The sequence below is a fragment of the Enhydra lutris genome, unplaced genomic scaffold, assembly GCF_002288905.1.
Source record: "Enhydra lutris kenyoni isolate GAN:26980312 unplaced genomic scaffold, ASM228890v2 scaffoldscaffold45, whole genome shotgun sequence".
Taxonomy (NCBI): Eukaryota; Metazoa; Chordata; class Mammalia; order Carnivora; family Mustelidae; genus Enhydra; species Enhydra lutris.
The window spans coordinates 116,580-143,279 of NW_019154129.1; the positions used below are offsets into that span (position 1 = coordinate 116,580).

General features: G+C 42.7%; 1 protein-coding gene across 1 annotated transcript; it reads right to left on the reverse strand.

Annotated features, from left to right (window-relative positions):
* Positions 1-252: 252 nt before the first annotated feature.
* LOC111156105 (acyl-CoA synthetase medium chain family member 2B) lies at positions 253-26,700 on the reverse strand. Its single transcript, XM_022516722.1, has 14 exons — positions 26,667-26,700; positions 24,612-24,796; positions 18,938-19,148; positions 15,841-16,048; positions 14,433-14,576; positions 12,490-12,646; positions 10,208-10,287; positions 9,869-9,992; positions 7,478-7,558; positions 6,249-6,350; positions 5,216-5,343; positions 4,995-5,094; positions 3,837-3,956; positions 253-357 (listed from the first exon to the last, which is right to left on the reverse strand). The coding sequence occupies exons 2-14, from the start codon at positions 24,786-24,788 to the stop codon at positions 253-255; spliced, it is 1,737 nt and encodes a 578-aa protein (XP_022372430.1). The 5' UTR covers positions 24,789-24,796; positions 26,667-26,700.

The window sequence follows — 26,700 nt, forward strand, 5'->3', positions numbered from 1 at the left end:
AACGGCTTTCACTGTTTCATTCTTACTCTAATTTTCCTTTCTTTTCTCTTCCCCTTTCCTTTCCACTCTTTCATTCCTTCACTTTCTTCTTTCAAAATCTAATATGGCAAAATTTTATGCTAATAACCAGGGAAAGAGAGAAATCTGTTATATTGTCATGGGGAATCTCATATCCCTAGAGGAAGGAAGAAGGCCCAAAGGGAAATGAAAGTAAGTAGAAGTACAGCACCCAAAAGGATGCCCATACAGGTCTCACTGGGGCCCAGCTTGCCTAGATGTCTTCCACTCCTTGTCTCGAAGAATCTTCCGCTGGATTTTCCCTGTGACAGTCTTGGGCAGGTCCGAGACAAACTCCACCTGTTGGGAAAGTTAGTCCAGGGTGGGCCATCTGTGACCTCAGTGGGGATGGGTTTTTCAGAGGAACTGCTATAGGGTGAAAAAAGCTGTTAAGGCTGGAGGTTCCAGGTAAGTTAGGACTGAGCCTGGAACACTCCAAGGGCAGGCCTTAGGCAATAAGAAGCTCTGGAAAGTGCTCTGAGACAAGGCAAGAAGAGATGGCTGGAATGGGACATAAAGGTCTACTCAATGGTGCCTGATGTACTCTAGGACAGGGGAGAAGCAGCACAGCGAACACGATATGACACAGTCCTCAGTCACCTGAGCTTTCACATCAGACTCCCTGGACTGCCATCTCTCCTCTACTACCTGTCTGGCTTTGGACAAGTCACTTGGCTTTTCAAAGAATTTCCACACTGGGTAAACTGGAGGGCAGCAACAACTCTGCTGGGTTATTTGAAGATAAAATGAAATTATGCAGACTGAGTTCTTGATGGGTAAACACTAAATAGGTAAACACTCAAAAACAGTGGCTGTGATTAACCTGGACTATAGACAGTAAATATTTAAGAGTTAGGAAACCTGACTTTCAATTCCAGCTCAGTCATTTCCAGTTGGCAAAATCATAAAATCTCTCCAATTTCATTTTTCATTATCTGCGGGAAAAAATATTTGATGTCGAGGACTCCTCCATCTCTAATATTCCTGAATCCTAACTTATGGACAATGAAGATAATTTACTTCCTGTTACAAAGCCCAGCTTGCCAGGGCATTGATCTAGGAGTCAGATGGTCGTGGGTTTGATAGAAATAAGAAAAACTGGGATACTGACACCAATATGGAAAAAGGTATTTTCTTAAAAGGTGATGTGGGGGTCTTCCACAGGCAAGACTGAACTTGTTGAGGAAGGGGTTTATTAAAAATCACAATGGGATGGAGCAGGGGTTGGCAAACTGTAATCTGAGGGCAAAATCCAGCCCTTCTTCTGTGTTTGTAAAGTAAGTTTTATTTCAACACAGCTACACCCATTCATTCCCAGTGGTCTCTGGATCCTTCATACTACAAGGCAGAACTGAGTAGACAGAGAGTAAGGGTAGGGATAGAGGGTAAAGAGAAGCCAGCAGGGGAGATCTGGGAAGGGTTTGGTCTCAGTAAGGAGGGAAGAGATAGAAATAATGCTGCCCAAAGCATTCTAGAGGAGAGACTTTTTTTTTTTGAAAGATTCTTATTTATTTATTCAACAGACAGAGATCGCAAGTAGGCAGAGAGGCAGGCGGGGGGTGGGGGGAGGCAGGCCCCCCACTGAGCAGAGAGCCCAATGTGCGGGCTCGATTCCAGGACCCTGAGATCATAACCTGAGCCGAAGGCAGAGGCTTTAACCTACTGAGCCACCCAGACGCCCCAGAGGAGAGACATTTAAAAAGAGACATCTACTGAATAATATAATGTTATATTGTGGATCCATTGGATACTCCGAAATACTAAGTTACAATTCAAAATTCATTGTATTTTGGGGTTGATTAGATTTCTAGTTTCCTTTTAAAATGCTTATTATGTGCTAGTCTTCTGAGTACCTTAAGTCTTACAAATATTAACTCTTCTTTTTAAAAACCTGGAAAGGGGTAACACCATTATTCCCATTTCACAGATAAGGAAACTGAGGCACAAAGAGATTGTTAAGTGATGGAGATGAATTTTTAATGCAGCTGTCTAATTCCAGAGACTGTACTATACTGACTGCCTCACTGTGAGTTTGTGGCTGAAAGTCTGTGTGGTGGACTCTTTGATGGGCTGCTCAGAGACCCCTGCAAGAATGATTTAACGCTCCCAGCCCCTACTGCTGCAGCCAAGGACAGATTCCCTTCCCCGGGCCACAGCCCCATCCCAGCACAGCCTGCATCCAGGCCTGATCTGCATGGGGCTATAAAGCACCCTCCCAACCTTGCCCATAGCTCAGGCAACTCTGAAAGGTTGTTCTAGCTGCAGAAGTCCCCATGGGGTTGGCTGAGGCCCCCCAGTAAGGCTACATCAGAGTGCACCTTCACCTTCTGCCCAGTCCTGCTCCCTTCTCTCCCCTTCCCTTCTATTTCTTTCCCCAGGTGTTGATCCCAAAGCACTCACTAATAAACCTCTTTTATGTTTATCTCCTGCCCAGAGTCTGTTTCTCAGAAAATCCATCTATGACAATCAGCCTGCGCTGACAAAGCATTAGTGAACTTCTGGGTTCTATAAACATCTCAGTAGCTTTAAGCTTAACATAGTTGCTCTCTTCTCTACCCAAGACTCAAAAATATATACACTTTTTCTTTTCTCTGGGACAAGTTCTTATCTTGGACCCACTTCCAAAAACTGGGTCCCCCTTCAGGGTCAACCTCCATGCCTTAGTTCCCTGCCCCAGAGCGAAAACAGATAGAGTGGACTCTATGCTTTTTGCCTTTTCTGGTAAGAGCACTTCCACTTTCCTGTGGGAAGCCACCCCTCTCTCCCTCAGTCCAGATCATAGGGGCAGGGCAGTCTTTGCTCCATCTTTCCTACACTTGCTTCAGAGGTGATCACATGACCCAGAAGTGGCCAGAGTGTTCCATCACCCTGGTTCTAGGGATTATTTAATGATGGGCTCCTGACCTAAAGTGGTTCAATGAGAATCAACCTGAAGACTTCTGCTGGTGCCTTTGGGGGAAAAATGTTGCTTTATTACTATGATTAGCAAAATTGCTAAAGACCTGTGTTTGGACCTGCTGTTGGCCATTATAAAGGGGGAGCATTTTAACAAATGAAGCCAATACAGAAAGAAAGAGAGTCAAAGGGTGAAAGAAGTATCACTGACCACATCATTTGAATGCCTGGTACCAGTCACAACTAAAGCTAAACCCTTCCCCTGGACAGTTGTGTGAGCAATAAAGTTTGTGTTCAATTTCTTTTTTTTTTTTTTCAAGATTTTATTTATTTGACAGACAGAGATCACAAGTGGGCAGAGAGGCAGGCAGAGAGGGAAAGAAGCAGGCTCCCCGCCAAGCAGAGAGCCCGATGCGGGGCTCGATCCCAGGACCCTGAGATCATGATCTGAGCTGAAGGCAGAGGCTTTAACCCACTGAGCCACCCAGGCGCCCCTAATTTTTTTTTTAAATTTAATTTTATTTTTTCAGTTTCCAAGATTCATTGTTTATACACCACACCCAGTACTCCATGCAATATGTGCCTTCCTTTCTGTTGCTAACAACTGAAAGAATCCTGGATAAATAGCGAGATCCCAGTGCAGAGAGTAGGAATTTGGTGAGGTATTGACCAGAACTTATTCCCATGGGAGCATCCAACTTTCAATTCAAAGTCACCTAAAGGCTGAGGCAAATATTCAAGCCTCCAGACAGCTTCTAGATGGTCATAATCAGGCATAACTTTGGAATTACAGGCCTCATCCAGAGCCTGAAGAAGAGAAATACAAGAAGAGATATCTCTCTCCTTCCTCAAGTTGGGGGAGCAAGGGAGCTCAGAGACCTCACCTTCCTTGGGTACTTGTATGGGGCTGTTACTGACTTCACGTGCTGCTGCAGCTCCTTGGTGAGCTGGTCGGAGTCATGGGACAGAAACTGTGGGGCCAGGACCACAAACGCCTTTATCACCTGCAACAAAGATGAGGGCCAAGAGAGAAGGCATCGGAGTGTTGTCTCCTGGAATAATGCAGAAGTAGGGCTAAGGTTTCCAACATAGCACCCCCTTTATATACCCTCAAATGTACCTCCAGATACCTGGGTGAGAGAAAGGGAGAAAGTAGGGATAACAATGGCTAAGTTTCCAGCTCTCTCTCAAGTGGCTAACTGGATGGGCAGGTAGGACTGTAAATTGAAACCACCCTCATCTCATATCAGTGTTAGAGAGAGACTCCTTATAAGACAAGAGCAAAAAATGAAGACTGGGGACCATAAACCTAAATGATTTTTTTAACCACTCCAAACTGCAATTTGTACATCTATAAAATGGTGATCCAATTATCATACTTAATTCATGGGAAATTAAATGAAATCATATATAGCAAGCCTTAGCCCAGTGCTTGGCACAGAGGGATTTTTGGTAGGGGATCCCCTTTGGGCCTCCCTTCCCTAGTGGCTTCTGTGATTTCCATGGCTGATATGGCCAATACCTGCCAGAGATAGGAATTTATTCAACGTGTACCCTGTTGAAATGTACTTGGACACCGACCCACACCTCTGTACCTTACCTTTCTCTATACATATACCAAGTTCTGCTAGACTCCATCTGGGCCTGTTTCTATAACCATAGCATTAAAGGGGTCTTTCTTCTTCCTTATGTTCTCATTGTAAAGCCCATGGCTCAGGGGCTCTACCTCTTGGCTCTAATTCTTCCTCTCTTCTGGTCAGGAATCAAATTCTGATTCAAATGCCAACCAGCAGAATGGAATCCCTGTAGCCTCATAATAATAGACCACATATGGTTTTTGCTATGTGCCAGGCCTTGTTGAAAGAACTTTACAAATATTAACATGTTCAATTCTTGTCCAAGATCACACTGCTGGTAAGCGGCAGGGCTCTCCAGCCTCCAGATTCCATGATCTTAACTACCATGCACTGTGCCCTTGTTTCCAAAATCTGCACACCCTCACCTCCCACCCTTGCAACTCCAGGCTGCTGCTCCCACTTCACCTCTCCTCGGACAGGGTCAGGGCTGCTGACTACAGCCGTCTCAACAACAGCAGGATGCTCCATCAGTGCATTCTCAACCTCTGAGGGCCCAATCCGGTACCTGCAGAAGAGCCTGTCTTTCAGAGAACGCTGGGCACGCAGCCTCTAGGCCAGCCCAGAAGTTCAGAGCCAGCCAGAATAAAGATCCAGTTTTCCCTTCCCAGCCCAGAAACCAAGCTCACCCGCTGGAGTTAATGATTTCATCTCCCCGCCCCAGGTACTGGAAATAGCCATCTTGATCCTTGACTGCCCGATCTCCAAGGATCCAAAAATCCCCTCGAATGTTGGCTGCTGTCTTCTCATGATTGTCCTAGAGACCATAGTAAGTCATAATCACTGTAACTGCAAAGCTGAAATCCTCTGCCCCAGGGCTGGCATGAATAACTACATGTGATGATCTTGACCGGGCCTGCCAACCTGAGCCCTCAGATGGACCTGGAACTTACCCCTTTATTCCAATTAATTGTCCCCAGTGTCTCTGACCTGCTCCCCAGGGTCCCGTGCAAGGGATAATACTGAGGCATTTATCCACCTCTGCTCTAGGGCATTACTTTGTAGTAAGCACACAATAAATGGCAGCAACTATTAGTATGGCATTTATTATTCGATTGTTTTATCATTTTGGTATCAGAAGGTGTGTGTTTGAGGTCTTCCCTGTCCATTTTTTAAATAGTAGTGGTCTTGGCTGGCTCTTATAATCTCTGACTTCACCATCCATCCTCACCTATATAGGAAAGTGGTTGGACTTAAGGATCATCTAATTCTAACGTTCCAAGGTCTGAAGACAGGGATGCTCTCAACTATTTGGTGAAATCTCAATGTCATGGCTAGCATGGTTCTAAAGCACATTGACGGCATAGAGCAGGGGAGAAATATTTGGAGAGAGGCAGGGCTGCCCTTGGGAGAGTACTGCTGTATGTAGTTTGGGGGCAATAAACTTTTTTGGCCTGAAACAGTTTTGGGGGGGGGGGTGGAAAAGGGTAATGGGAGGAAGATAATTCTTCAAAAGGAAACTTAGGGGTAGGTTAAGGATGACAGGGGTGAATACCCAGTTTTTTCTCTCTGCAAAGTGCCCATTATTGGACACTGGACACCCTTTGTTCCAAGTCCTGTCATGGTTTACCTCTTGGGAGGTATATAACTTTATCCCCTGCCATCCCTCTCAGAGTCTCCACTATCCCCACAGAGAACAGAGGGGAGGAGTGGGTTCCTCACCACATAGCCAGAGAAGATGCCTATAGGTCTGATGGGCTTTACCCTGATGCCCAAGTCTCCCTGTGTACCAGGAGGCAAGATCTTGCCCTTGTCGTCCAAGACCTGAAGGAGGAAGCAGATAGGAAGAAGATTCTGCATAACAGGAGGTGGCTGGAGTGGCAATGTAGAAGAGCTGAGCTGGTCTGATGGAAGACCCCCTTACTCCAGTGGTGATCAAAAACAAGAACTAGAAGCCAAGGGCAGCAAAGAATTTTACACCTCAACTTCTAATCCATCTGCCTGGGATGGTTGAGGTAAAGCCCCTTATGGAGACAGGACCAGATGAGCTTGGGAAGAATCTTCTGGCTGTAGGAGCTCAGTAAATACAATAGCCTCCCATTTTCTTTGAGGGCCATGAACTTGGACATCAGACAGATCAAAACTCAAAGTATGCCTCTGCTACCTTACTAGCTGACTTTGAGCTGACTGAGTTCTATGTTTCAGTGCCTTCATTTGTCTAACAGGGATGATAATAGCTCATGTCACAGAACTATATGAGAATGAAGGAAGGTATTTTTAAGAAGGTATTTAAAAATGATTATCAGAGCCAGGGGGAGGGAGAAGCAGGCAATTACAAATAACATTGAATAGAGTAAAAGTTGTTAACACTTCAGATACATATGCCTATGCACATAACCATAGACACAAATTCTATACATTGGAATTTAGCCCAAAGAAATAATAAGGGGAAAGAGCAAAATTTTAGCTAAGACATCTTGCTTGTTGTTTTTACTAGTGAAAATTTTGGAAATCATCCATTGACCAACAAAAGGCATAAACAGTAGTGGAACCATCCAATCTACTACTACATAGTCATTAAAATTCATGTTGTAGGTAGGTATTATTTGACTTGGAAAGATAGTCACCCAAAATTATTCAAGATAAAAGAAACTTACAAAATGATATGTCAAGATTCACCCTTATTTTTAAAAAATGTATATATTTATAGAAGTGACTAGCTACTTAATTTTCTGGCAATTCAAAGTGGTTTTCTCTGGATGATAAAAATATGATTAATTTTCTTTGGTCGTTCCTCCCTCCCTCCCTTCCTTCTTTTCATCCTTATCCTTCCCTTTTAAATATTATTTAAATATCTTTAATTTTACCTCAGTGAACAATGCAATAAATAAATTACTGAAAAATTAGTGTATTCCCTACTTTTCCCTCCCTCCTTAGAGCCCCTAACAAACCTGCACATCATAATGGGGAATAGCAGTTCCCAGGTAACCAGGTTTGATTTTCATGGTCTTGGAAACTCTGCAAGTGAGTCCCTGCAGAAGATGGTAGACAGATTGGCAAATCTTAGGAGGAGTTATATGGTCACAGAAAAATTAAAAAAAAAAAAAAAGATTAAGCAGAGCAAATTCTTTTTTTTTTAATTTAAATTTTATTTATTTTTCTTAAACATATAATATATTTTTATCCCCAGGGGTACAGGTCTGTGAATCGCCAGGTTTACACATTTCACAGCACTCACCATAGCACATACCCTCCCCAATGTCCATAACCCCACCCCCCCTCTCCCAACCCCCTTCCCCCCATCAACCCTCAGTTTGTTTTGTGAGATTAAGAGTCACTTATGGTTTGTCTCCCTCCCAATCCCATCTTGTTTCATTTACTCTTTTCCTACCCCCTTAATCCCCCATGTTGCATCTTCTCTCCCTCATATCAGGGAGATCACATGATAGTTGTCTTTCTCCGATTGACTTATTTCGCTAAGCATGATACCCTCTAGTTCCATCCACGTCGTCGCAAATGGTAAGATTTCATTTCTTTTGATGGCTGCATAGTATTCCATTGTGTATATATACCACATCTTCTTTATCCATTCATCTGTTGATGGACATCTAGGTTCTTTCCATAGTTTGGTTATTGTAGACATTGCTGCTATAAACATTCGGGTTCACGTGCCCCTTCGAATCACTACGTTTGTATCTTTAGGATAAATACCCAGTAGTGCAATTGCTGGGTCATAGGGTAGTTCTGTTTTCAACATTTTGAGGAACCTCCATGCTGTTTTCCAGAGTGGTTGCGCCAGCTTGCATTCCCACCAACCGTGTAGGAGGGTTCCCCTTTCTCCGCATCCTCACCAGCATCTGTCATTTCCTGACTTGTTAATTTTAGCCATTCTGACTGGTGTGAGGTGATATCTCATTGTGGTTTTGATTTGTATTTCCCTGATGCCGAGTGATGTGGAGCACTTTTTCATGTGTCTGTTGGCCATCTGGATGTCTTCTTTGCAGAAATGTCTGTTCATGTCTTCTGCCCATTTCTTGATTGGCTTCTTTGTTCTTTGGGTGTTGAGTTTGCTAAGTTCTTTATAGATTTTGGACACTAGCCCTTTATCTGATATGTCGTTTGCAAATACCTTCTCCCATTCTGTCAGTTGTCTTTTGGTTTTGTTAACTGTTTCCTTTGCTGTGCAAAAGCTTTTGATCTTGATAAAATCCCAATAGTTCATTTTTGCCCTTTAAGCAGAGCAAATTCTAAAACAGTCCTGAAGTTGCCTTTTCTTTAGTAGCTCCCTTCCGCCCCTGTTCTTGGCTCCCTTCCCTTTACTGGAACTCCCATCCCGGGGTTGCACTAAATTGTTTGGAAAGCAATCTGACTGACCCCTCCCCAGGGAAAAGGAACTGACAACCACATTTTAATCTCTTTAGAGGGAGCTATACTTTAATAAGTGACCATGGACCACAAATGTCCTTTAAAGCAATATGGGATTAAATTACCTCCCATAAGAGAGCTAGCTCTGCTTGAATCCTAAAATGAATCCCACAGAGATGCTGGTGTTTAAAGGAACATTCCTTAAACATGGCTTTTTCAGAAAGGCTAGAAGCCCTTGCAACACATCCACTGTCCTCATCCACACTTGCAAAGCTCTTCCACATCACAGCGCTCTCATCCATAAGCCCTCCAGGAATCCTGCCAGGGGGCCCACTAAACATAGAGGGGTGTAGGATAAAAGAGTGGAGGGAACCAGAGGTACTGAGAGTCACAGGTAAGAGGCACTGGAAAGGTTGCTGGGGAAACTATTCCTCAGGTTGTTTTGATAAATCAGCGGAGTACAGAGCAATGCAAATTCACCTGGTGCTCAAGGGGCCCCAAGAGTTCTAAGAAGACATCTCAGCAGGGAAGGTGGGGTCCTACTGGGTTCTTCTCCCCATTGCTCACTTTTGTCTGAGCAGCTTAGGAGAGAGTCTGATACACTTGATAAATTTGGGTCTCTGCTAAAATGTTACCGCATTACAGAGGACATTCCTGACAACCATATTGGAAATACCAGTCCCTCATTCCACATCACCCCATCTCACTTGTTTTACTTTCCTCCCTAGAACATCTCACTGTCTACCATGTCATACATCTATTAATTTGTCTCAGCTCCCCAATCCCACTGGAGTGTAATGTCCAAGACAGTAGAGCTTTGTTTCTGTTCAATTGTCAATACCTATTCCATAGCAGGTGCTCAATAAATATTTATAGAATAAGTGCCTAATAAGTGGTGGCTCATATTTTTACTATCAGAAAGCCTTTTGAAGCCCACCAGGTGCACCAGCCCATTGGTTCCCCCTAGGAGCAGATACCGTTTCTGTCTGGCCATAGAATTCCCGGATGTCCAGTCCCGTCTGGGCCCTCCAGTTCTCCAAAATGTCTGTAAGGAGGGATTCTCCACCACTGAAGCAGTTCTGTAGATGCGGGAACTTGTAACTGAAGGAGAGAAGGGAGGTAAATGTTTCCCCTGAGCCTCCCTGGAACCAAACTCTGTCTAGGCAAGAGGATTCCAGGTACTTTAATGATGAGGTAGGCTTTACAGGGTAACCCATGCTTAACGGTCTAAGAGATGAGCATATGTGTATGTGGTGGAGACATAAGGATGGACCAATAAACCCAGAGGCTCACACCAACCCCCAAAGCCCCATCACCTAGAAAGATCCTGTTGTATCAACATCCGGTAAATGATGGGTGCTCCTACCATGTTGTTGATTGGGTAGCTGGACAGCACCTGGAGGGAGAAAGCCGGCTGACATTAACCACCGGGTTAAATGCCGAATTTACCAGCATGCACAGTGGTTGCAAGCATGGGGCCTGAAGTTGGGCTCTGGATTTAAATCTTACCTTCTTTATTCTGTCTATTTCAGGCCAAATCCTCAAGCCAAAAATAACAGAGAAATAACCACCTATCATTACAGAGATACAGGTCCAGGAGGACTACAGGCTGAAAGGACTAGATTACAGGTCCAGGACTAGATTACAGGTCCTGTAATTTTTGTCAAATTCTGGCTCACTGTTCCTGCCACTTTAATGACTCACCCCCAATAACACACTTCTAGAATTATATACACCATCAGTCCCCAAGGGAAGTCACTGTTGCAAATCGGTTGTATGGTCTTGGTTAAGTCACCTAAACTTCCAGGTCTTGCTTTGTTAACAGATAAATTCCAGCCCTATTTTCCTGAAGCATTCTTGGGACATAACTCAGGTAGAAAAGTCCTGTGAAAAGTTAAAAATACTGGGGCAACTGGGTGGCTCAGTCAGTTAAGTGGTTGAGTCTTGCTTTTGGCTTGGGTCATGGTCTCGAGGTCCTCAGATTCAGTCCCTTGTTGGGCTCCATGCTCAGTGGAGTCTTACTGAGGATCCTCTCTCTCCCTCTTCCTTTGTCTCTCCCCCAGTCACACACATACATGCGCTCTCTTTCTCAAATAAATAAATAAATCTTTAAAAAAGAGAAAAGTCAGAAGTGCCTATAAACAATTCAGTAGAAGTGTTATTAAAAATAGCTAGTACTGAATAGTTGCCAGCCCCTGTGCCATCTCATTGAATTCTCACAATAACCTCATGGAGTGTGTATTATCACCCACATTTTAGGAAGGAAAACTGTGAGTCAGAGGGTTAAGTAATTTGCCCAAGGTCATACAACTAACAGGGACTACTAGAACCAACATTTCTGGCCCTTACTTTCAACGTGTCGCAACACCACCTCCATCCCACGTTTTGCTTTGTGCATAATATATCACAAAGAGAGACTCAGGCAAAAGTGTCTAGAAAAAAATATTAACATTAGCACAACATGCAATTATTTCTTCAAACTGTGCTTTAAAAAAAAAGATTGTATTTATTTGTCAGAGAGAGAGAGCACATGTGCAAGCACAAGCAGGGTGAGCATCAGGCAGAAGGAGAAGCAGGCAGAAGGAGAAGCAGGGTCCCCAGTGAGCAAGGAGCTCCAGATGTGGGACTCGATCCCAGACCCTGGACTCTGAGCTGAACACAGACGCTTAACTGACTGAGCCACCCAGGTGTCCCTCCTCTGAGTGTTCTTGATTAACTGATATAAATGATGAAAAATTTCTCATTTCCCTAATTGCTTTGCCTTACAGGAAGCTCAACAGGAAATGAGCTACTTATTTGCTATACTTCTTACTCTCCTCAACCCGACCTACTCAACTCACTGATAGCTCCACTCTATATTTTCCTAATATGCTTTACAATTTTACATCTGTTTTCATGCTGCTGTTTTCCATTTGTGACAGTTAACAAAAGCCATTTCAAATACTTTTTGGAAGGAGGCAGTTACTCTGTTTACATTTGTTTAAAACAGAGAATGACAGAACCATCTGAAGAGAATTTCTTGAAAGAATCCAGACCATGCCTGACCTTTTGACATTTAAGTATGCCATCCATGCCTCAGATTGCCCCCAGCTTCTCTACTGCCAGCCAATTGGGCTGTCAATTGCTTCAGAGACTTGGAGGCCCCAGGACACCAGTGACCCAACTTTCCATTTATGTTGTAGAATCCAACATAGGGTGTGCCTTTGCAAGCAAAATAATCCCATTTCCATTGCTTTGTTGCTCCAGGGTCATGAAATATGTAGATTTTATTTAATGGCTGTCCCATTAAGTTCCACAGGAAAAAAATCTGATACTCTAACACCGAAGCAAAAGCCCATTAAATGTGTTTTGAGTGAACGAATGGCCAATGATAACTGCCTCCTGAATATATCCCTTTTATCTGCATATAAGTCTCTCCTTTCCTGGACCAGGAGCTCCATGAGGGCAGGGACCATTTCCATCTTGCTTACCGATTACTGTCCATCCATGTGGCAGGAGTTAGTAAATATTTGCTGAATTGAAAGAAACTGTAATAAACTGGAGTGTGCAAACCTTGGGCCATCTCTGACCTTCTGGTGCAGACTGGATCCTGTCTTACCTTTAGGATGACTGCTGGGTCAAACTTTGGCAAAAGATGGATAAATGTGCACGCTCCTGCTACCCAAGGTTGCAGAAATGAAGTCAAGATGTTCAGTATCCAAGCTGTGTCTGATATGGTCCATATTATGTCAGAGGCTTGCAGGTCCATCCATATGCTGAGAATAAAGAAGAAATACATGTACATACAAGTACATGAGAGCATGCTGAGGTGGGTGGAACATGAGTTGGAGGCATAGAGGGGTGTGTGTGTGCACGTGCGTGTGCGTGTGTGTGTGTGTGTGTGTGTGTGTGTGTTGTAGCACTGTATGTAAGTATAAGCAGGCAGGAGGAAAGAAAGTTTTTCTAAACACATGTCCTATTTAAAGAAGGAGTGAGTATTCAGAAGGTGTAACCCCAGCTGACAATGACCTTACAGATAATTGGTTCTCATTCTCATTCTATCCCCAGAACTTAGTACAGATTTTGGCGTGAGGTAACCACCCAAAAAATGTTTACTGACAAAAGACATCTAAATGAATATCCTAAAAAGTGGCCTTGCTAAGTTCAAGTTTGGTCAGATAGACCTTTGGTTTTCTTTTCTTGAAGAATCATGAATTGCCTAAATATAGTTGAAGGTCTTGTACAGGGTGAAATGTGTCTCATTTCTCTTTTCAGGCCAGAATAAAAGTTATTAGCCTGTCTTGAACAAAAAAATGATTTAGGCTAGAGATGAAGAACTTCCCTGTGACTGGGAATCATCACAGTTTGTGACTCTTACTGAAAAAGATTAATATTTTCAGCTCTGTAGGGAAATTGGGTCATAGCCTATAAGGGGTGAGAGGTGGAAATTTAGTATCTTACTTACATTTAAGTGATTTATCACCCCATCTTTTAGAAACTGCATTTTACTATAACTCTTCTATTAAATAATTTCTATTAAATAATTTAATTTTCCAGTACTACAGACTCATAGATGGGGCATTTAAGTTTTTTAGATTTTTTGGCATTAAAATATTTTTCCAGTTCTAATACCAGACTTTGAACGTGATAAGCAGGATATCCTGGGGAAAAAAAAGACCCTGAATAGCTCTTATTATTGCATGACAATTTTGGCACTGTATTTTCTAATTCCATTGGCGAGGCTGATATAGTTAAAGAAAATTCTGAATTATGGGATCGGAGATCCAGAAATTCTGAATTTCAGTTCACTTCATTATAGTTCACCCTTGAACAACATGGTTTGAACTGCATGGCCCCATTTATACGCAGATTTTTTCAATATAGTACAGTACTATATCTGTATTTTCTCTACCTTATGACTTTCTTAATAAAATGCTCTTTTCTCATGCTTACTTTATCGAAAGAATGCCATATATAATGCATATAACATATAAAATAGGTGTTAATTGATTGTTTATCTTATCAGTAAGGCTTCTGGTCAATTGTAGGTTATTAGTAGTTAAGTTTTGGGGTAATCAAAAGTTACACCTGGGTTTCAGCCACACAGGGGCCAGTGTCCCTAACCCTTGTATTGTTCAGGAGTAAACTATAATTCAATCACAGCCTCCACCTCAACAGATTTGAAAAGTAATTTGATGCTGGTATCCAAAATGCCCTCTTGGAATGTGGGCACCATCAGTGCAAATAACCAGCATTCCAAAGGACAAAATGTAGATTGGACTGGAAGGGGAAAATGCATATCAACCTTGTGTTAATCCTATTAGACACATGGCTTAAAGCTCTGAAGAGGTTTAGAGATCCCAAGTTACCTGAAACAAAAATGTCCCACCAAAGGTCACTAGATACCCAACTTGCTAAGCCATGCTCCCTCTTGCCCCCTTCCCAGCTGTCTTTCTCAGAAGCAACAGACGGTAGCCCATCCAAAGAGAACCGGATTTGAGCTCAGAAATGTCTCACGCCCTGGTCATGTAGTTCTCTGTAGAGAGAAAGGGTTTCTCTTACCCAGCATCCATCTTGGCCTTGATGCCCAGGCTGGCATGGGAGTGTTCCGCCATCTTCGGAAGACCACTAGTCCCACTGGTGAAGTAGATGGCAGCTGCTTCTTGGCTTCCAGTCTCCACACAGCAATGATTGGTAGATGCATCTCTGACAAAGACAAAGACTGTCACATTCTCAGATCTCACCGGGACACTAGATGTCCCGGCGACTCACCTCTTCCTACCTTCCCTGATGCTGGCAAGGGCAAGTCAGCCAACTCACCTCAGAAGGGGTGCTTATGAATGGTTAAGATCAATGGATTCTGAGTCAGTCATACTTGGGTTCAAAAACAACTCAGATTTGGCACTTTATGTGACTTCAGACTATTGAACTTCTCTGAGTTTCACTTTCTCTATCTATGAAATGTCATCAATAATATAAGATGGCTCATAGAGTTACTGAGAAAATTAACTGTAACACAAAGATAATGAACAACTTTTGCCCTGCAAAAACTCAATACATGTTAACCTGATGGTGTTGGAAGCCCTTGCATGATACCAGGTTAATAGTAGGTGCCAATTTAGTATCAGTTTTCACAATACACCCTCCTCTATTCCCTTGACTTTCCTCTCTTGAACCTCTCCTATCATGTCCTGATTTCAAGTCTCAAAGATTGTTGCATGTTGTCAACTTCTCTGACAGTTATCTTAAAGATCATGACATTAGGAAAAGCTTTTGTTCTCCCTGGGGTTTCTAAGGTCTGTGTCTCTAATGGAGGCAGTCCAGATATGTGACAGGGAAATGCATTCTTCCAGCCATACACTCTTGGAAGGACTCATAGAGTCCTCTGCTTCAGAAGCCTAGCCTAGAGATACCAAGGAAAAGAAGAGGATATTCAGTATATCAGCCTCCTCTGCATTTTACTGCATATGCTTTTGGGCTCACCTCTGACTCCTGCCTGATTTGCAGTAAACAGCTCTGAGCATTTCAGTCCACTTGGTGGTGCTTCTGGTGTGGTCTATGGCTGATTCACTTTGTGCCCCAGGATTTCTCTGTTGCCACGAGAGCATGGGACTCTGAGCCTACTCTGCATGCATGCATGCTTGTGCAGCCTGGAAGTGTGGGGTCGATGATACCCACCCCCCATACAACCCTCCACCAACGGGGCTCAGGTGCTGATGGCTCAAACCTTGTCAGTCCTCCAGTGAATAATCCTGAGAGGCATTCTGTGTGGTCCCTGCAGATCAAGCCCATTTATGCCATGTAGTAACTCGATAACAAACTCTTAAATAGCTTTTCTTTCATCCTTGCTTCACATTCCCCAGGCCCACACTCTGCTCCCTGGAGCTCCCAAACAAAACATCTGCATGTAAGAGCTTTGCTCAGTTTCCACTTTTGGTGAAAACACAGGCTGAGACATGTAGCTACTCACCGTAGTAGAGTCTTAAAGTCAAGCCACCCATCCCGGCTTTTCTCAGATACCAGTAGCTTCATTTTCAGAGAGGGGCACTCAGAGGCCACGGTGTCCACTGTCTGGGACACTTCATCCCCAGCCACGATGGCCCTGGCTTTAGACACCTGCAGCCTGTAGAGGATGTCCTTTGCTTTCATTTGGATAGTCCCAGGCACGAAGACAAGACCTAGAGAAGCCAAATGTCTTAGAGAGAATTGGGTGGGAGGGTTATCTTCTTCCCTAGAGAAGACTGATATAAACAACCAGTGGGGAGCATATGGGGAAAGAGGGGTTGAGGAAGGGATGACCAATGGGGAATATCAATATTAAGGCACCAAAGATCAGAGAGTGATTTCAACACTGATTTCCTGGGTGTGTTAGAACAGTAAGGAGTCTACCAGGACTAAGGAGAGAAAATGAGTTGCCTGATGTCATGCCATGGACAGTCTAACCCCCTTGCCCCTGCTCCCCATCCACATACAATGCCCTACAGGAGCTTCCTGTAGCCAAAGACTTTCATACAGTAATTAAACTAAGTATATGTGCTGGCAAAGTGAGCACAGTAACTGAACTAAGTAAAGGCTCTTGGAATTTTTCCATCCTACAACACGGGTCTTGCTCTCAGGCCTGGTTACTTCTCCCAAGCCTGGAACACAGAATTATCTTGGCCAAGAGTGCTCTTAGATTTCTTTGTTTTTGTCTCCTCTCTTGGTAAGATCCATGTGATTTTGTTTATTCTTCTGGAGAATAACTAGACTTATATTTCACCATTTACAAAGCTTATTTCACATGTTCCTCCTCATGAACAGCTTGTACCCCTGGCTTACTTTATTCCCACTCTTAACACTTTAGGATCCACACTGCAGACCTATTAAACATCCCAAGTATGTCTCCAATACGATGGCCATGTTGAGTCAGGTCCACAGAAGAAGAGGCACATGTCCCTCGCTAAGTTCTCCTTCCCTTCAGACTGTAATATCTCAGAGTGTCATCTTCCTTGTGTGGCCTATTCACTCTCTTCATGGGGCCTCAAGTTACTACAACTGTCTCTACACTTCCTTTGATTATTTGACCACACTTCCATCTTCCGCCTTACTGATGGGAATACCTGTTGCATGTGAGGGAGGCCAGGAAGGGTAGGGTGGGAATGACGATAGGTTGTGCAGGTGTTTCTCTGGCTCTTTCTTATACCTTTCCATTTCTCATCTCTCGAATCTAAAGGCTGATGATTCTTGAATTTCTATCTCCATCTCAGACATTGTGCCCTTCAATGCAACAGCTCACTTTCCTTCCCTTCTTTTCTCCATACATATTTTTTTTTAAAGATTTTATTTATTTATTTGACAGAGAGAGATCACAAGTAGGCAGAGAGGCAGGCAGAGAGAGAGGAGGAAGCAGGCTCCCTGCCAAGCAGACAGCCCGATGCGGGACTCGATCCCAGGACCCTGAGATCATGACCTGAGCCGAAGGCAGAGGCTTAACCCACTGAGCCACCCAGGCGCCCATCTCCATACATATTTTTGATTGAGATATAATAGACACATAACACTGTACTAGGTTTAGTCATATCACATAATTTGATATATGAATATATTATGAAATGATCACCATGCTTAGTTAACATCAATCACCACACATAATTACAAATATTTTTCTGATAATAACAGTTTTCAAGATCTACTCTTACCTGCTTTCAAATACACAATAGAGTATTGTTAACTATAGTTCCCATGCTGTACATTACATCCCCAAGACCTATCTATATTGTAACTGAAACTTCTCATCCCTTCTTGAACATCACATGGGTACCCCTAACTCAACAGTTACCAAATTGAACCTGCCATCTTACCCTGACAGCCCCATACCTGCTTCTCCCTGTGGTCTTCACTTTAGTGAAAGCTCGAAGCATCCACCCAGATGCCAGAATTTCTATGACTTCTCCATCTCTCCCTGGCTCTCTTTCTCTATCATATGTCACTCATCAAAAAATGGTGTTCTGAGAGTCTTCCTAATTGTCTCTTAAATCTACCCACTCTCTACCACATCTCTACCACCCCATCCAAGGTTGAAGCCAGCATCATTCCTTTTTTCCTGTCTGGGTTTCCCACTCCTACTCTAGCCCTCCCCCATCCCATCTTTATGCACCATCTAGGGTGAACTTTTACAAACCGAGTGTGATCATGTCACTCAATCCATCCATGCTTTTCCATTCCTCACTGGATAAGGATTCAGAACCCTCACCATGGACCTCAGGGGCCTGCCCATTGTTCCAGGCTCACTTGTCACTTTCTCCCTGCGGCCTCTAAACACACAGATATCTTTTCAGGTTTTCTCATAATTTGCAAGGTTCCATTCTCTCTGTGCTGGTCTCTCTGCTTAGGGCATTCCTCTCTGCATCTTCTCCTGGCTGAATCCCACTTACCCTTCAGATCCCAGACCAAATACCATTCCACTGGGACCCCCTCAGATTAGTCAGTTCAGGTCTCCTTTTATCACAGGGGTTGGCAAAATTTTTCTGCAAAGGGCCAAATAGTAGATATTTCAGGCCCTGTGGGCCAGATATTCTCTATCCCAGCTACTCAAGTCTGCCACTGTAGTGCAAAAGCAGCTACAGCCAGTGTGTAAACAGGGTATATGGCTGTGTTCTAATGAAACTTTATTTACAAAAACAAGCTGCAGACCAGATTTGGTCTATAGGTCATTGTTTGCCAACTTTTTTTTCTTTCAATACATTCTTATTAAATTCTCATGCCGTTTATCAAAATTGTGATTCAATAATTATGCGTGCAACTAATAGTTTAAAGGCAATCTCTCTCCAAAGATCTTTAAGCCCCATGAATGTATAAATCATGAGTTTATACATTTGAGTATGAGTTTTGTCTACTCTATATTAGCAACCTTTAGCACACTGCTTCATGCACAATTTACTTAGAAAATAGAACAAAGGGTAGCATTAACATCTGAGGAAAGACAGGATGCTATGGAGAGGGGACATCTTTTGGGAGGAGTGGTAGAATTTCACTGCCAATGGCTTCATAAGGGAGATAGTGACCAGGCCAGGCGGTTCATTACCAACCTGCTCGCATGCAGCCCAGGGTCACCAGCCACCACTCAGGCACACGGGGCAGCACCACCACCACACAGTCCCCAGGCTGCAGGTTGCATGCCCCCGAAAGGACATTGGCTGCCTGCTGGCTGAATTCCCTCAGTTGGCTGAAGTTCCACACTATTTCATCCCCATCACCGTTCACCCACCAGAGGGCTGGGCCTGGAGGTCGCTTGCCAGCCTGAAGAAAGAGAAGACCTGCTGATCGGGGTGGGGGGGGGGGTTGGTACACACATGCATGTAGAATAAATCCTGCCTTGCAATTGTCACATCAGTGCTTAGTAGACTTGTTGATCTCAGGATCCCCTCCACACTCCAAAGACCTTTTATTTACATGGGTTCTATCTATCCCTACTTATTACATTAGAAATTAAAACCGAGAAATTTTACAAATGTGTGCTTTTACAAATAGCAGAAACAAACCATTATACATTACCATGAATATGATGTTTTAATAAAGAGGTAAGTATACTTTCTAAAACAAACAAAAGAGTGGCTTCGTTTTACATTTTTGCAAATTTCTTTAACACCTTCCTTAATAGCATATAGTTGGATTCCAACACCTTCCTGCAGTACCACCTGCCATGTAGCCTCTGGAAAAGACCACTACATACTTGTCAGAACGTGACAGTGAAAAAGGCAAATGTTATCTTAGATTTATTTGTTTCCCCTCTCTATGTATTTATTTTTTATTATGGTCAAATATACATACCATAAAATTTACCATGTTAAGCATTTTTAAGCATACAGTTCAGTGGTATTAAGTGCATTCACATTACTGTGCATCAACACCATCATCCATTGCCACAATTTTCCCATCTTTCTAGACAGAATACTCTGTCCCCTTATATAAGATCTCCCCAGTTCACCATCCTCCCAGCCCCTGGAAACCAGCATTCTACTTTCTGTCTCTATGAATATGACTGCTCTAGGAACCTCATATAAATGGAAACACACAACATGTGTCCTTCTGTGACTGGCCTATTTCACTTAATATAGTATCTTCAAGGTTCATCCTTATTATAGCATATGACAGAAATTTCATTTTTTAAAAGGCTGAACAATATTCCATTATATGGCTGTGCCACATTATATTTATCTATTCATCCACTGATCCTACCTTTTTGGCTATTGTGAATAATCCTGCTATGAACATGGGTGTACAAATATCTCTTCAAGATCCTGCTTTTCATTTTCATTCATTTCCATTTATTTTTTAATTTCCTTTTTTAATGTTTCTTAAAAGATTTTATTTATTTATTTGAGAGAGACAGAGAGAGAGAGAGAGAGAGAGCGTAAGGAGGAGGAGGGAGAAACTGAGCAGGGAGCCAGATGTGGGGCTTGATCCCAGGACCCTGAGATCTTGACTTGAGCCAAAGGCAGATGGTTAACTGACTGAGCCACCCAGGTGCCCAGTATTTTTTAACTTCTTCTTTGATTTCCTGGTTGACCCATTCATTGTTTAGTAGGATGTTCTTTAACCTTCATATACTTGTGGTCTTTCCAAATTTTTTCTTGTGGTTGACTTCAAGTTTCATCGTGTTGCTGTCAGAAAATATGCATGGTATGATCTCAATCTTTTTGTACTTGTTGAGGGCTGATTTGTGACTAGTATGTGATCTATTCTGGAGAATGTCCCATGTGCACTAGAAAACAATGTGTATTCTGCTGCTTTAGGATGAAATGCTCTCAATATATCTGTTAAGTCCATCTGGTCCAGTGTGACATTCAAAGCCATTGTTTGCTTGTTGATTTTCTGCATAGATGACCCATCTGTTGCTGTAAGTGGGGTCTTAAGTTCCCTACCAGTATTGTATTATTATCACTGAGTTTCTTTATGTTTGTTATTAATTGCTTTATATATTTGGGTGCTTCCATGTTGGGGGCATAAATATTCACAATTGTTAGAACTTGTTGGATAGATCCCTTTATTATGATATAGTGCCCTTTTTTATCTTTTATTACAGTCTGGTTTAAAATATTGTTTGTCTGATATAAGGCTACTCCAGCTTTCTTTTGACATCCATTAGCATGACAAATGGTTCTCCACCCCCTCACTTTCTGTCTGCTGGTGTCTTTAGGGTTAAAATGAATCTCTTTTAGGCAACATACAAATGGGTATGTTTTGTTTTGTTTTGTTTTTTAATCCATTTTGACACCCTATGTCTTTTGTTTGGAGCATTTAGTCCATTTACATTCAGAGCAATTATTGATAGATATGAATTTGGTGCCATTTTCTTGTTTTGTTGTTGCTTCTGGCAATTTTTTCTGTTCCTTTCTTGTCTTTGTCACTTTTGGTTTTTCCTTTGCACTCAAAGAGTATTCTTTAATATTTCTTGCACAGCCAGTTTAGTGGTCTTGAGCTCCTTTAGTTTTCATTTGGCTGGGAGATTTTTTATCTCTCCTTCTATTCTGAATAACAGCCTTGCTGGACAGAGTATTCTTTTTTTTTTTTTTTTTTAGAGATTTTATTTATTTATTTGACAGAGAGAGAGAGATCACAAGTAGGCAGAGAGGCAGGCAGAGAAAGGGGGAAGCAGGTTCCCCGCTGAGCAGAAAGCCCGATGTAGGGCTCGATCCCAGGACCCTGAGATCATGACCTGAACCGAAGGCAGAGGCTTTAACCCACTGAGCCACCCAGGTGCCCCCTGGACAGAGTATTCTTGACTGCTGATCTGTCCATTGCACATTGAATTTATCAAGCCACTCTCTTCTGGTTTGCCAAGTTTCTGCTGAGAAATCTGCAGCTAGCCCTATGGGTTTTCCCTTTTAAGTTAGGGACTTCTTTTGTCTTGCTGCTTTTAGGATTTTTTCTTTATCGTTTTTATTTTGAAAATTCAATTATAATATGTCTCAGTATTGGCCCACTATTGTTGATTTTCATGGGAGTTCTCTATGCTCTTGGATTTGGATATCTGCTTCCTTCCCCAGATTAGGGAAGTTTTTAGCTTTTATTTTGTTAAATAAATTTTCTGGGGCGCCTGGGTGGCTCAGTGGGTTAAGCCGCTGCCTTCGGCTCAGGTCATGATCTCAGAGTCCTGGGATCGAGCCCCACATCGGGCTCTCTGCTCAGCAGGGAGCCTGCTTCCTCCTCTCTCTGCCTGCCTTTCTGCCTGCTTGTGATCTCTCTGTCAAATAAATAAATAAAATCTTTAAAAAAAAAAAAAAAAAAAAAAATTTTCTGCCCCCTTTTCTCTTCTTTTTCTGGTACTCCTATAATACAGAAGTTATTATGTTTGATGGAGTCACTGAGTTGCCTAAGCAAGACCCTGCTTTTGATTCTTGGGGATATATACCTAAGAGTGAAATTGCTAGATTATATAGTAATTCTATTTGAAATTTTTTTTGAGGAGCTGCCATACTATTTTTCCAGAAGCTGTACAATTTTACATACCTACTGGTGATACACAAGGATTCCAATTTGTCTTAGTTTTGTTCTGAGATAGTTCTGATTTCACAGGTTACCCTGAAAGAGCCTCAGGTATCCTCAGGGGTTCCATATCATAGTCTGAAAGCAGTACTACAAAGTCGGAGAAAATTTAGTAGTAATTGTGTTAGGTATTTAAAAATTCCCAAGAGTTGTATCATTTTGTACTTTGACCAGTAATGTGTAAAAGTGCCATTTTCCTCATAGTTCTATCAACAGAGTATGTTGTCAAATTCCTGTATTTAACTAAACTGGTAGATAAAAATATTATTTCAATGAAGTTTTAGCTTATATTACTCTTATTATGAGTGGGGTTGAGCATTTTTTTTCTTATATTAAAGGGCCGTTTGTGCTCACTTTGCTTTTTTTAAAGCATTTTATTTTTAAAGTAATCTCTATGCCCAATATGGGGCTTAAACTCACAACCTCAAGATCAAGAGTCACATGCTCTACTGGCTGAACCAGCCAGGAGCCCCTGAGCTCCCTTTTCTATAAACTGTCCACTCATATACCTGGCCCACTTGTATTTGGTTGTATCTCTTTTTTTTAAATATTTTATTTATTTATTTGACAGAGATCACAAGTAGGAAGAAAGGCAGAGAGAGGGGGAAGCAGGCTCTCCGTGGAGCAGAGAGCCCGATGTGGGGCTCGATCCCAGGACTCTGGGATCATGACCTGAGCCGAAGGCAGAGGCTTTAACCCACTGAGCCACCCAGGTGCCCCTGGTTGTGTCTCTTTATTCTTGATTTCAAGGAGCTCTTTTATGTTGGGAATATTAACTCTTATGCTATCACAGGAGTTGAATATCTTTGATCACTTGTCACTAGTTTCTTTATTTTGTTTATGGCATTATTTGTCAATGTAGTGGGTTTTTGATGTTTATGTAGCTAATTTATTAAATTATTTCTTTTATGGATTCAGGATTCTGAGTCATGGTAGTAAAGACCTTCCTCATTATTCTAAGGAGATATAACTTTTAAAGAAAAGCCAAAATTAATTTAGATTAAATTTTTATCTGAAAAACTTGTTTTATAAAATGTTGACTTATTATTATTATTATTTTTTAAAGATTTTATTTATTTGACAGAGAGAGATCACAAGTAGACAGAGAGGCAGGCAGAAAGAGAGGGAGGGAAGCAGGCTCCCTGCTGAGCAGAGAGCCCGATGCGGGACTCGATCCCAGGACCCTGAGATCATGACCTGAGCCGAAGGCAGCGGCTTAACCCACTGAGCCACCCAGGCGCCCCTATTATTATTATTATTAAAGATTTTACTTATTTCTTTGAGAGAGAGAGTTCCTGTGAGTGCCCATACATGAGTGGTAGGAGGCGTAGAGGGAGAAGCAGGCTCCCCACTGAGCAGGGAGCCTGATTCAGGGCTCCATCCCAGGACCCTGGGATCATGACCTGAGCCAAAGGCAAACACTTAACTGACTGAGCCACCCCGATGCCCCTATTATTATTATTTTTTAAGAGTGTCTGCACCATGAGCCATCTTCAGCTAGAGGCCCAGCATTTGTGATCTGCACATGAAGGTTGTGTTATGGTGCTGGGACCTCAGGCCAACATCATGGTATGACTCCCTTTGAGCATCATGTTCTACCTCTTCCTCTATATTATCCAGGAATACATCTTTCATGCTCTAGAATGGTGCACAGAACTACAAGTAAAGGTAATGTCAGGATTAGCAATGAATGGGGTGGAATTCTAGAAGTTCAGGGAGGGAAATTTCCACATTGCCTTCTTTCTCTGATATCTCATGGTAGAGCCCTTTTGAACAATCCCTGCCTAGTGGCCACCCTGCTTACACACCCGTGATGACAAGGACACATAATTTTCTGAGAAGACTAACTCAGTCTTTGGTCACTGCTGATTTTCTCTTACTCAACTCCAATCTACTTTCTCTATGACCACAGCTCCCTTCTTATTTTACCCTGGGAGGTCATAAGAGAGCATGTATGTATAGGCAAACTATGTGTCAGCGCTAGGGCTGGGGTGGGGAAGTGTTCGAGGTTGATCCACCTGGCACCAGCCCCAGAGTGCTCCTTTCTGCCAAGCCCATGCTCTCTTGCTCCTACCCATGCTGCTTTCATGGAAGATGGACATCTTTACAGCTCATCATAGTACTTGACACATAAGTGCTCAATGAATATTTAGAGAATGAGTGGATGAATTAATGAACTTTGTTCGACTCTGTGCCCCCTTTCCACCCCATTACCTTTTCCATGCCAGCCCAGTGATCTATCACATCAATAGCAAAGTTAAACTTCTCAGGGGCCTCCTGGTGACCCCACTGCAGGGATGTCAGTTGCTTGGTATGAAGGTGGACAGTGCGACTAGACATCTGGGTCCTGCATCGGATGCAAACCTGCTGGAGTTTCCACAGCCAGTGCATGGTCAGACCTGTGAAATAAAGAGGTTACAGTAGTGAGTCTTTCTGTTATAGACTGCTCTAGGTCAGCTGCTTAAGGAGATTCATCACAACCTTATAGGGTTCTTCCAGAAAGGAATTTGTGGTGGTTATGTGTGAATTGGCACTCAGCATTCAGTACTGTTTCCTTCTGGTATACCATTCTCCAAAAGCACAACACCCAGTCTAAATCTTACCTCTCCAGCCCTTCATGACAGTCCTATAAACATCTAATTTCATGCAATAAATACTTTTGTGTTTAGAATACTGTGGTGTGGGGGCGCCTGGGTGGCTCAGTGGGTTAAGCCTCTGCCTTCGGCTCAGGTCATGATCTCAGGGTCCTGGGATCAAGCCCCGCATCAGGCTCTCTGCTCAGCACTGAGCCTGCTTCCTCCTCTCTCTGCCTGCCTCTCTGCCTACTTGTGATCTCTGTCAAATAAATAAAATCTTTAAAAAAAAAATACTGTGGTGTGGTAGATTAAATTATTTTTTCCAACAACTGCCTCCTCCCTATCATAGGATTATGTGTCCCCATTCATTTTCATGTGACTTGCCCAGTGCATTTTGGGGAAAAGGATGTATTTGCCTCTAATTGACTTTGGCTTATTCATGGGATATGCTTTTGTCAATGAGATGTGAGCAGATGAGATTGTGTAGTTGGTCAGGAACTCCTGCATTTCTGCTTTCTATTATGAAAGTAACATATCACAGATAGGTGCTATACCTTCAGCCTGGGTCCTGGATGATAGCACATGTAGAGGTGAGCTAAGCCCTAACAGCCACAACCAACACACAGACTCATGAGAAAAAAAAAAAATGTGTGGATATAATAAGCTCCTGAGACATGTGGTATAATTGTTACTATAGTATATGCTGACTAATTCAAATGGCATCTACTTCCTTCAGCTGAATCTTGACTGAGATATCTTTTTTCAAGCAAAGAAAAATTTAATTTGAGGAGTGAAACATTCATTACAGGTATACCTCAAAGCAATAAAGCACTTTACTAATAGTATAAGGGATCTGTTATTTACCCTACTTACTAACAATCATAAATAAACAAGTCTGTATTATACATTAGTCTTTCAGGTGACTCTCTAAACTAATAAGATCCAAACTTTTTAATTAACTGATATCTTGAATACTATGCACCTAGCACATGGGGCCTACACCCAGAATCACATTAGAAATTATAACTGTTAAAAAAACAACAACAAAAAAAGAAATTTTAATTGTTGTAATTATTGCTTTCATCTATGTGTTGGCTCCAGGGAACATAGTTCCAAGGCTGTGTAGGCTGGTCTCTGAGTTCCAACATGTTCACCTTGATGGGGGTTGCAGAATTTAACTCTAGGACCTTTGATTCAATGAATCTAGCTAGAAGTCCTGCCAGTGGCTGGATTCCCATCCGCCATTTTCTAGACACCAGCAGCCAGAATACTCAAGGTCAATGAACACTTGTGTCTTCTCTCCTATTTTCCACATGAACAAGTGAAAATATCCTTACCAGCTCCTAGGCAGCAATATTATTGCCTTTGTACCTTCTGGTCGCTCTCTCTTTCCATGGCTGGCTCTTGCTCATCCTTCTGGCCTTACCTCCTCAGACAGGCCTCCTTCCTGATGGCCATCCAACTCCCACCCCCTTTGACTGCCCTTCTCCCAGCCACCTCAGTCCCTCCCTTTGCTGTGCTATAGACACTTTTCCTTTGCTCCATGCTGCCTCCTCACTAAGACCCGGTCCTGTAAAGGTTCCTAGGGATTGCAGACTGCTTTTTCCTGGAGATTTTCACTCTCTTCCACAGCCCTGACTTCTAGAGATCAGCTAGTGACCCATCAGCCAGCATTCCTGACAACAGTGCTCACCTGCCAAGTCCTTTGGGAAGTTTCTCTGGGGATC